Source organism: Pogona vitticeps, chromosome 4, assembly GCF_051106095.1.
Source record: "Pogona vitticeps strain Pit_001003342236 chromosome 4, PviZW2.1, whole genome shotgun sequence".
Lineage (NCBI taxonomy): Eukaryota > Metazoa > Chordata > Lepidosauria > Squamata > Agamidae > Pogona > Pogona vitticeps.
In genome coordinates, this window is record NC_135786.1 from 136,107,853 (window position 1) to 136,120,284 (window position 12,432).

The window sequence follows — 12,432 nt, forward strand, 5'->3', positions numbered from 1 at the left end:
TTCTAATAAAACAGGAGGTTTATTATTTAAAAAATCATCTGCTTCATTTATGTTCATACTTTCTATTCCTGATTTCAACAACAAGTCATAAGTCTTAACCTTAGTAAAACATGGTAAGTCTCCTTGGAACGATACAGGGGAAGAACTTGCAACCTTGTGGGTCCATTTCGGTATGGTGCCTTATCCATCAGATATATTGTCCATTAACATCATGGCTGAGGGTGGTAAACCCAGCCCACCTGTGGCTCCCAAACCTTCTTGACCTTGTTCTGCCTAACTTGTGCTCAGAAACGGCTGGTCCCATGGGATCTCTCAGGGTTCTCTGTACATCTCCTCTGCTCCCTCTTATTCATCTCTTTGCTACCAAGCTTTATATTCTTTCTGTTGTCTCCTTTCTTCTGTCTCCCCCCAATAGGGTGGCTTTCTATATACTTGTCTTCTCCACTTTCCCTCTACATACTCTTTAGGGATTCTAAACTCTACCCACTCCTCTGTCCAGGGATCTTCATCTCCACTAACTCCTCCGCATGTTTCAATGTCTCCTCCTGTGCCCAAGAAGCTTCCTCCTTTCTTCTCCAAACACCCTTTTCCCTTCCTATCACTCTCTTTTATATCCTCCCCTTGTCCCACCCAATTGGTGCCCTCTGGTGTTTCTGTCTTTATCTTCAATGGCTATAATCCTTTTACAATAGCTTCTGCCTCATCCTGTCTTTCTGATGAGAGATGGATGGTACACTCTGTAGAGCAGAGGTTGTCAAACCCCGGTCCGCAGCCCAGTGCCGGTCCGTGGCCTAAGCCAGACTGGGCTGCGAAGACAGACCTTCAGCCCCCTGCATGCAATCCCCCCAGCTGCATCGCACATGCATGCCAGTGCTGGTGTGAGCACTCCCCCACCCCTTCATGCATGCCCCCAAGCGAAAGGGGCAGACAGGCATGCGGGTGCTCCAGCGCATGCACAAAGGGGTGGGGGAACGATCGTACATGTGCTGGCACATGCCCACATGCTCACCCACCCCTTCATACATGTGCCCAAGAGCGCACAAGCCTGAGAGAGTGCTCAAGCCTGAGCTCCTTCATGGGGGTGCATGAGCGCGGGGGTGCCCTGCCTTCCTCAACTGGTCCATGGTCCCAAAAAGGTTGGGAATCGCTGCTGTAGAGTATCCTTGAGGTTACTCTCAGCCTCACACCCATATAAAACAAAAACAGAAACATTAAAAGCAGCGACAATAACTCTAAAAGAACAGGTGGCAGATTTTTGTAAATTTTCAACAAATTTGGCAGTGATGAGCTTAATGCCCTTCACCCAAATAATATAGGTGCTTGGAGTCTGTCAGTGAGAAGTATTTTATTAGTGCAAGAGATATACTTCTTAAATGGGCCCACAGGGGCCATAAGAGGCAGGAAAGACGTTGAAAACAATAACAATGTATTTTTTAATACAGAAGATCCACAATGGCCACAAACATAGAATGACAATGGACGAAGAACAGATAAATTATTTAGAAGAGGTAAGAACTATTTACAAAAATCAGGTTGAAAAGGGTCTAGGACAGTGATGGCGAACCTATGGCACACGTGCGATAGCTGGCATGCGAAGCCCTTCTGGCACGCTGCAAACCTTTTGAAGTGGCTGCAGCTGGGATTCCCCCTTTCTCTTCCTGTTCTGGGTCCTTTAACTTCCTGTCCATCCCCATGATTCCCCCTAAAACTGCCATTTCCTGTTCCAGTTCTGGTTTTCCGGGCGGCACGGCAGCCACTGGTTTCTTCCTCACCCCCCTCATTTTGGGCACTGGAGCCGAAAAAGGTTTGCCTCTGCTGGTCTAGGAAGTTCCAAATGTGTTACCTGAACAGCAGCTGAAAGGGAACTAAGGACTAGCTACAGAGTGTAGAGGAGAAGACAGTGGAGAGGGTGTGATTTAACTCACTTTTTAGACTCTGGAATGTTCCAGAGATGTGCATGTAGGCCCAGAAGGAACCCACTGGTGTGACTCGCAAGATACCACAAGAAGAACCTATCTGTCCAATGGCCCTCATAGCTACTCCACATATTTTCATCAATTCTGCTCCTAGTGAGGTTATTCTAGAGGTTACTATACTTTATTTTGCTTTGATTTACCATTTCCATATGAATGAAGAGTTTTGTCACAAATTTACGTGCAAAACCAAATTAGCCCTTTAAAAGCAACCTGTACACAGTGATGCCTTAATCTTTGCAATTGAGTCTTTTCATAGGTAATTCAGTTTTGGCTTTCAATACAGTTCTGCCCATGCATTTATGCAGCAATTCTACAACTTACTGAACAACCTCTCGTGCAAAGATGTTATCAAGTACATTAGTGCAGAGGTCCCCAACCCCTGGTCCGTGGCCCAGTGCCAGTCCATGGCCTGAGACAGACTGGGACGCTGAGACAGACCTCCCGCCCCACCCCCACACATAGCCCGTTAGCACTCCGGCCTTTGTGCACAAGCGCAGGCGCGCACTGACAAGCACTGTGCCGCCCTTTCGCATGTGCATGAGAGAGAGTGCTTGTTCACGCATGTGACTGAGAAAGATTGGGGACCATTGCATTAGTGGGAATTTTTCACTCCTGCCATTTCATTTCATGTTGAATATAGGCCTATAGGATATAAGCCGTTGTGATTTTTTTTCCAACCATAGTAGAAACTGTGAGGAAACCAGGAAGGAAAAAATCAACTTATTCCCTCAAGTCTGTGAAAGCTTGTTCTTGGTAGCTGCATATGAGTTGGATGGGAAGAGGGGGATACCTTCTAATTAACTTAGCATTACCTGTTCAAAAATGTTATCTGTAACCTTGGAGTGTTATGAGAAGCCTTTTGTTTTGGATTCTCATGGTACCCACATTAGTGGTAGCTGTGCTATCTGATTAGTTCCTTTTGCAGAAGTTACCAGTTAGCTAGTTAGGAAAGAACACCATCTGATTGGTTGAAATACTGAGCCATCCAGAGAGGGGATGATGAGATATAAATCGAGACAGAAGAATGTTTCACTCAAGCAGCAGCCTAAAGCAGCAAGGAATCAGTTTATGCTTTGCTTCATCTCTCAAAATGTAATCCATGCTTTTTATTCTGTTGAGCTCTCATGTGCACTGGCTGGACCCATCTTAAGTATAGATTAAGATAGCTTTTTATTATTTTTCCATGTGTCTGATTCTTAACTGCTTCAGTCTCTGAATGAGTGTTGTTTTGGTTTTACCATGGGATTGTTTCACATTATTATTCTTTTAGAAGCTCTGTGCTTACTTTTAAATATGTTTGTCTTTTTCAAATGAATAAAATGTTATAGTTGTGTTTTCACTCAGATAGATCAAGGGGTTGGTGCTACTAAGGAACAATGGCTTGCACTTGAGTGTTTTCAGTATTTTGTGAGGTTTTAGAAAGGTGCAGTTACACACTGACATTTTACATTGTCTCACAGCAGACCAAACAGCAGAACAAAATACCTGTATGGTTGCACCCTAAGACAGACTGTCTGTGTCCTTTCACATACTGCAGTTTAATTTTTATTTCATTATATTAGTTCCAAAGACAGAAGAATCAGGAGGTGGAGAGATGTAAAAAAGTATCCAAGGCTGAGTCATGCAAAGGTCTTGGTACCAAGTAACAGGAGTCAGACGATCAGAAAATGAAGTTGCATTTGTAGACCAAATACTTTTCAGCATTTGAAACTACCTTTCCAGCATTCTGGACAGCATCCAATGTAAATTCTACCTAAAGCAGACCCACTGAAATAATTGGGATTAAGGCAGCTGCGATTAAGACTCATTTATCTCTAGTTTAATGTTAGATTCAACCCCAAATTTTAAGTGTGGATACAAATCCTTGTTGGGGAATCAGAGCAATAAACAGCAATATATGAACACCTTACTTCAACATATTATTCATCCTTCAAAAATAAAATATTTTCTAATCAAAATGTTCTGTTTTTCCAGGGGAAAAAGTCCTGAAAAGGAAATCCTGGGTAACTCTTCCCAGGTCTTCACATCTTAACTGGGGGTGGCAGCAGTGTAACTGTAGTGAAATAGGGGTGATACAGATGTTAATAGAAGATAACTTATACTCCTGGAGCATGCAAAGTTTAAAGGCTGAATAAATAACTGTTTGCATTTTTTATGATCAGTTCAGTCACTCACACAAGCAGTGCAATAGGACCTTTCGAACTGCAGGAAAGGGAAATTAGCAGCAGAAGTAATGCATGCAGCTGAAAACAAACCAGAGGTTCACTCCTGAATGCATTCCCACTTTTCTCTGCAACAGAATTTTCCTTTTTATATTATAATTCTTTCCATACTTCTGTTTCACCCATATGCATTATCATATTGGTATATAATATTAGAGAGAAAGTCAACTCATTTGAGGAAGCAACTGGTATAAGAAGTAAGGACAAGCTTTATCAAGCAAGAGAAGCTTTACCAAGTGCATTCAGTTTTTGTTTAGGTGATTATTAAGAAAGATAAAAAGCAAAACCTTTTAAGGGGAATGGGCTGAGTTGCACGATACAAAAAGGCTGTCTGATAGGACATGCACAGCAAGCAATTGAGAATGGAGGGCCATGGCCACATCATCCAGCTATTTCAGCACTAGACTTGAAGAAATAAAAAATATTCCAAAAACTCAAATGGATGATGTCTTGGAATGAAAAATTGCTGATTGAGAGGGGGGCTCAGTGAAATGGTACCACAGTGGAGGCCAAGGGATTAAAGCTCTTCTCCCATCCCAACTGGATTGCATACCCTATGCTCAGTCTGGAATGAGGCAAATTAAGAGAAAAGTCACTATTTAAATCTAACTATTTGTGAAAATAGTCATCTAAGGCCCTTGTTCTTATTTCGACCCAGGATAAGAACTTGGATGGGTGGTTCCTAAAAATTCAGAGTTTGACACTTCATCCCTTGCAATACATAGATAGCACCAAGAGGGGGCCCAACAGCATAATTCATCCTGGACCTCACCTCAGCCTAAAAATAAACTAAATACAATTATGCTGTTATGCATTCTACAAGTTTAAAAATTTTTTTAACATGCCATTGCTTAATTAAAATATTTAAACCCTACTGTACTTCCCAAACAATGAGGGACTTCACACTGTAAAACGTCCTGGGTGTCATTTGAGCTCTAGAGAGCACCCAATTAGCACCTACTCTGGATAGTTCAGTGGTATAGGCATCTGGCTGTGGAGTTCAATTCCACATTGTGCTACTTTGACAGGAGCTGATGATCCATAAGGACCCATCCAGCTTTGCATATATATATATATAGAGAGAGAGAGATTATTATTGCTTTCATTTTCAGTGCCAGGTTAAGTCAGAGTTGTTTGGAGACAGTGATGGAATAGTTCTATATTGTTCAAACTGTTCTACCTAATATATTTAGCCCTTCTTTTCCATCTCATATCTAATTTACTTAGATTTCCCTCTGTATGTGACACAAATATATAACTAATTATAGTAATGTCTAGGCATTGTTTGGAAGTATTATAGGCCCCTTTTCTTTAAGCAGTTTTGCAAAATATAACATTAAAGTTATCATATATTGAAATACATACGTATGGCAGATATCACTTAAGAATATTTCAAATGGATTGTCTTACCCAATGATGAAGCACCATCAGCATATAACAAGTTAGAGAAGACCAATCCCTGCCGTACGAAGCTCTCCGTCTAAAGCAACGGCCCCCAGCCTTGGGTAGCTCAGGTGTTCTTGGACTGCAGTCCCCAGCAGGCTCCATCACCAGCTGTGCTGGCCAGGGTTTCTGGGAATTGCAGTCCAAGAACACCTGGGTTATCCAGGGTTGGGAACTACTGATCTAAAACATAGACATACAGTATATGATTATGAAAATTATATTACTTAGAAATAAGCTATTTTCTTATGTTTATATGAGGTATAAAAATTTCCCAGGTTCACAGGTGAAGACTTTCACAGTTCAATGTACCACTTCACATAAGCAGTAAATAAAATGTGTTACTGCTCTATCATCCAGTGCAGTATTTTACGTTACAATTGCTTATGGAACACGTATCCGTCAACCTCTCTTTTCTGCAATAACACCAGAAGTAATTTAGTCAGTGTCTTCTAAGTAACGTGAGTTATTCAGAATTGACAACCAAGGTGAAGAGCTCAGAACACCCATGGGATTAGAATCTTCCTTGTCTGTGGGTAATCTTCAAACTTCTCATAGTACCACCTGGAGAAGAAGCAAGAAGAAGTGAACAATGCCATTTGGTCTGAATTGTTCATAATTCCAAAAATTAAATATTTTACGTAACTGTACTTCTGAATTGTAAGGACATGTCCAAGCATGTCCTTAAACCTTCAGAAATGAAAATATATACAGTGGTGCCTCACACAACGATGTTAATTGGTTCCAAAAAAATCAACGTTGTGTGAAACATAGTTCTGTGAAACACCATGTCTCATAGGAATGCATTGAAAACCGGTTAATCCGTTCCAATTGGAACGGATTGCCAGCGCTGAGTGAAAATCCCCATAGGAAACATCGCTGTGTGAAACAATGTTTCCTTCATTGGAATGTATTGAAGCCGACTCAATACATTCCAATGGCTTTGCGAAGTCCTTTTTCGCTCCTGTAAAAGTGTCTTACAATGTTTGGAAGCTGTTTTAAATGATTGCAATGGTTAGTCCACCTCCTGAAACCTATGCAAACTGATTTTGGTGTTGTTCTGACACTTCGTTAATTTATGATGGTTTTTTGTTTTTTCCATTGGAAACCATTAGACAGACCATCCAATGGTTTCCAATGGAGAAAATTCAAAAAATCATCATAAATTAACGAAGTGTCAGAACAACACCAAAATCAGTTTGCATAGGTTTCAGGAGGTGGTCTAACCATTGCAATCATTTAAAACAGCTTCCAAACATTGTAAGACACTTTTACAGGAGCGAAAAGGGAGATCGGGAAAGAGCTCTTTGATCTCTGTTTGCCTTTTAAAACTCTTTCAAGGCGTTTTCATAAAAGGTTCTGCAAATCAAAGGGGAATTTTGAGTAAACTAAAAAAAAAAAATTAAATTCTACAAAGTTGAATGTAAACTTCCTGAAATGGTAATAATAAAATGCACATACAGTGGTGCCTCGCACAACGGGCGCCTCGTAGAGCGATGAATTCGCTCTACGAGGCCGTTTTTGCGATCGCAAATGCGATCGCAAAACGGTGCCCGTATAGGCGGGAAATCGCAGAACCAAGGTCGGTAAGCTGCTTGCTTACCGACCTTCGCTTTGCGACCTGACAATCAGCTGTTCCGCGGCTTCAAAATGGCCGCCGGAACAGCCGAAAGGGGCCAGGGCGCAGCGTTTTCGGGCCCTCGGTAAGCAAGAGGAGCGCGCGAAAATGCTGCGGAAGCCCTGAAATGGCTGCCCGCAACCATTTCGGGGCTTCCGGCAGCATTTTCGCGCACTCCCCTTGCTTACTAAGGGCGCGAAAACGCTGCGCCCGGCCCCTTTCGGCTGTTCCGGCGGCCATTTTGGACCCGCCGGACAGCTGATGGCAGCCATTTTGGCTGCCGGCCCCTGGGAAACATCGCACAGCGGTGAGTATTCTATGGCATTGGAACGCATTAAACGCTGTTTAATGCGTTCCAATGCCTTTTTGTGTTCCGTAGTGCGATGTTTCCCACAGCGAAGGTTAATCCGGAACGGATTAACCTCGCTGTGCGGGGCGCCACTGTATATCACAGGGGATAGCAGCTGTGTATTGTTACTGTATTACTTTTAATTTCCCTTCTCGCATTCAAATTAGCGATCCTCTTTTTTACCCTACAAATGATGGACAGTTTGCTTACTTCTTCAAGTGGTCATCCATGAATTCACAAACATGGGTTCTGTGCTTGCACAGAAAGCAGCCTCAGAACTTTCTAGAGCCTAAGGAGAAGCATTTCCTTCATCCCACATGCCACTGTACCATGACCAAGCTTCCCTTAATGCCTCTCACCCAGCTCTCCTCCAACAGCCACCCCCCCCCAGACATAAGCTGAGCATGATAGAGGGATGGGGGCAGGATGTGTTGCATTCACAAATGATGCCTTGAAGAATCATAATTACAGGTAAAGAACCTGTCCTCCTTTGTGGTGGCTCCATGAAGCACACATATGGGTAGACTAGCAAGCTCACTTACCGGAGGAGAGAAGTTGCACTGTCACCAGTGAGAGCACTGCTCATTGTGCTGGGACTCTCCCCAGAAATAAGATCACCAGCTGATGAGGTGACTCTTCAGAGCAACAAGGGTACCCATATGTGTCACTGACCAAGACCATGACGAACCACTGTGGTGTTGCTCCGCTCCCTAGGGGCAAGGAGTGGCTCTTCACTGCCCCACAGCCCCCCAACCCATTGTTGTACCAATAGATCAGAACTTATCCATATGCTTCTTCAAGGACAATAGACATGGCTAGTCCAGATAACTTGATTACTAGACAGCAGATGAAAAAAGTATCCTGTATCATGTTCATATAATTCTTGTAACAATAATGACTATCAGCAAGGATATGTTAGCCTGGTGTTAACAAATTGCTACAGTACTTAACTGATTCTCAGCTGAGCATGTTTTATTTAACATGAAATAACTTTTTTTGCCAAAATGAGTTTTTTTAACTGGATGACCTTTTGAGGTGGCCTTAGGGGCTGCAAAAACGCCCTGGGGGGTTACATGTTCTCCACCCTTGCGCTGGAGCTTCGCCTGCTCTCATACCAGTATGAATATCATCCAAATATAATGCCTGGGTGGGAGGCTTTGGGCAGCAAAGATTTGTGCAGGGAAGATTTGTGAGTAACATTTTATAGGATGCAGGATTTGCCTCTAAGACACAGGCTTAAAGGGCAACTTCCTCCACTCAGTAACTGTGGTTTACATTGAGATCCAACTCTTTTGGAGAAATCGGTGAGTGATTTGCTACTTTTGACTATTTAATTAATTTATTTATACATCAGGTTCAAAGACCTCAAGTTGTCCAGTACATACATTCTTTTCCCAACACTGATATCTATGTGTTCCTATTTTTTTAAAAGCAGTGAAATTCCCAAAAGGGTGGGGGGGGAGAGAGAGGAGAGGGAGAGGGAGGAAACAACTTTTTATTGAAAGCAACAAGTTACAGGTAAAAGATGTAGACCTCGAAGGACTCATTCAGAACAAGGGAACACTGGCAAGAAGCCTGTTACTTACATTTACCAGTTTAAGTCCAATAGTGTAATTGCCACTAGCTAAGAAGTCAATGCTTGTATCTACCATAGCGCTCTCTTGTAACGTAGTGTGTGACAAGAAATACAGATTTCAACTTCTTAACTATCAACAATTGATCACTGAGACCACACATACATAGATAATCTTGTAGTGAAAAAATCACTATCGTATCATCTCAAATGAATATTCAAGATAAATTAGATTTTCTGGAAACTTACCTATGATGTTTATGTGCCCTGTTTCCCAATACGATTAGTGTACTGATGGCAAAAACTACACTTTCGATGGTTGAGCAAGCAAGAGCATATCCAAACCATTCAAGAACCTCTCCAAAGTAGTTTGCTCCAGTTACATATTCAAACATTCCTCCTAAAGAACAGAACTTAGTTGAATGTTGACTGTGGAATTAATATTCTTGTTATTTTGAACATGAAAGCTTTTTGAATTACCTGAAATCCAGCTGCTGAAACTAAGGACTCTATGTGCAACAATTCTAATATTACATTAAATTAAGTCATGGTGTTTCCATTTTTGTCTAACCACATCTGTTTTCAGCTCAAACCTTAGAGATAAGCAACATTCTCAAAATTAAGGACTTCCTGTTCTTAGTTTTGAGTAGACTTGACAGTGCCACAATTGGCAGGCAGCTGCACACGCACTGAGCACTTAGTGGGAATAGCTGTCACTGTACAGTAATTATTTTCCTCTGAATGTTGTTGTACTATTGTTAAGTGGTTACAGAAAAGGAGAGGCTGATTTGGCTTGCACTGGTGGAGGCAGCAGCAGTAACTCTATTTTCAAAAACATCAAATAGGTTTGTTGTCTCCATTCCCTTCCACCCACACACATGCACTTAATTCCTGTGGCAATAAATGGAATCAGGGAACATGAGTTCAGCCTTAATGTTTTAAGTACCAATAAAACAAACCCATATCTTAGACACCAACTGAAGGAGTCTGGAGAAAACTTTTATCAAGAAGGATCTTTTTCTGTTGGGTAGTGAACAGAAAAATGTTCAAAGTGCAACTCTATACTGTATGTCTCTGTGTAGAAGTCAATTCCATTTATCTTAATAGGGCTTACTCCCACGCTATTAGATAAGAGAACTGCAGGAGCTGCCAACTTCCGTAACAATGAGTTCACAAATACAGTACCTAGAGACTGAGAGTTTTTGCACCAGCAAGCTCTTTAAGATTTTAAATCTTTTGCTCAACATATCTATTTTTATTTATTTTTATTTATTTAATTTATATCCCCCCCATCTAGACTGAAGTCTACTCTGGGCAGCTAACAACACTCAAGAATAATAAAATAAAATACAGTGGTGCCTCGTTTAATGATTACCTCATTAAACGATGAATCCGCTTTACGATGTTTTGCGATCACAATAGCGATCGCAAAACAATGTTTAGATAGGGCACCGAAAATGGCCACCCCTATGTAGGATCTTCGCTGGACGCTGAGGTATTTAGCCCATTGGAATGCATTGAACCGTTTTTCAATGCATTTCAATGGACTTTTTCGTTTCGCTTGACAAGGATTTCGCTTAACAGTGATTTTAACTGAACGCATTATCCTCGTCAAGTGAGGCACCACTGTAAAACAAAACAACATTAGTACAATTGAAGATAGCAAATAAATTAGATATTGATAGGAGGGAAAGCCTACCTAAAGAGCTAGGTCTTAAATTGGCTCTTAAAAACACCCAGCGGAGGAGCCAGACAAATTTCTGGGGGAGATTGTTCCAAAGGCAAGGGGCCACTGCAGAGAAAGCCCGCTTTTGTGTTCTTTCTGTTCGGGCTTCTGTTGGCGTTAGGCCCCTCAGCCACCCAAGTTAACTAAAGCAAGTGATTCAAGTAGATCTAGGTGGGAGAAGGCACTCCACCAGATACTGCGGTCCTAAACCGTTTAGGGCTTTATATGTCATAATTAGTACTTTGAAATCAATGCAGAAACAAACAGGCAGCCAGTGCAGGGCAACCAGAGTGGGGGAGATATGAAGTTTTTTCACCCCAGTAAGAAGTATTTCAATTAAACATACCTGCCGTGTTAGATTTCTATAGCACATTACTTACCTCTTGGTATTTTATAGCCTGTTTCTCCCGGTTTTCTAAGATTCCTCAAAATATGATCGGACTGTATATTAATTGCCAGACCAGTTATCCATGCTATAAAACCTAAGGAAATCATAAGAAAATGCTAGTTTGAAAATATTTATTTCTTTAAAAAGAAGAAAATCGTATTATAAGCATACAGGAGATAATACACATCTGAACTATAGTACACTGCTTGCTTCATTACTCTGTAGAAGTCTAGGATAGAATTACTAAATTATCAGCTGATCAGTGCTAGAAATAGTTCTAAGCAACTGCTGACTTTTATTTCAAAGGGAAAGCAAACACTGCTGCTTTTTCCTAGTATGATATGATTTCATGCAATGAGAGCTTTTGTGTTGGGCACAAAGTTCCATTTAATCTGCAAAGAGCTTCCAGAACCATACTCCTAAGACTGCTCTGTTTACAGGCCATACCATGCCATCTACCAGAAATATATTACACACACTGAGAAACACTGTAATATTTTCCATTTAACAGTCAACTGGAGGAAGTGTTCTGTGGAACTCGAAGGCTAGCTGACTACTAGAGATGGGCATGACCGGTGCAGTGGTTTGGCCTGGTTCAGTGCAGCACCCACACAGGTGTTATGTAGATGCCATGTGTTTACCTTCCTGTTTCCTCTGGGTAATCGCCCACTCACTCATCAACAGCATGCTTCTTTCCTCTGCCTCCTCTGACAGCCACGTGCCTAGAGGCAGTCCCACAGGCTTCCCTGCCCTGTGTCCTCGTCTGACAAGGCCATCGTCTGGAGGAGGCAGGGAGGGAAGCATGCAGGAACCGTGGAACACCTGTGCCAGCACTGTGCCAAACTGGGCTAAACTGCCGAAGCGTGGGTTGTGCCCATCTCTACTCACTACTTTGTGACTCAGTTGGAAAAAAACCCCAAAAGCTATGATGCTATTGTTACCACTGGGACTTTTTCTGAATGAACCAATGCACCTATCTGCATTTTTTTTTGCTTATTAAATGACCCACACACATGGAAAAATAGAAAGGCTCTGAGACCAGAAGAGCCAGGGTTAGTAACACCAGCAGCCTGTTTTGTCCACCATTCTGTTCCCACAGTAGCTAACCAAATATTTATGAGAAACCAACAGCCAGGA

At 41.9% G+C, this 12,432-nt stretch overlaps 1 protein-coding gene across 2 annotated transcripts in view; it reads right to left on the reverse strand.

Moving 5' to 3' along the window:
- Positions 1-3,495: 3,495 nt before the first annotated feature.
- The window catches only part of SRD5A1 (steroid 5 alpha-reductase 1), a 47,844-nt gene continuing 38,907 nt past the window's right edge, over positions 3,496-12,432 (reverse strand). For both annotated transcript variants that reach the window (XM_078392568.1, XM_020795594.3), the window contains exons 3-5: positions 11,288-11,389; positions 9,431-9,581; positions 3,496-6,205 (exon numbers count right to left, since the gene is read on the reverse strand). In XM_078392568.1, the coding sequence (XP_078248694.1) occupies positions 6,139-6,205; positions 9,431-9,581; positions 11,288-11,389 (320 nt within the window). In that variant the 3' untranslated portion in view covers positions 3,496-6,138. The remainder of the gene's footprint in view (positions 6,206-9,430; positions 9,582-11,287; positions 11,390-12,432) is intronic.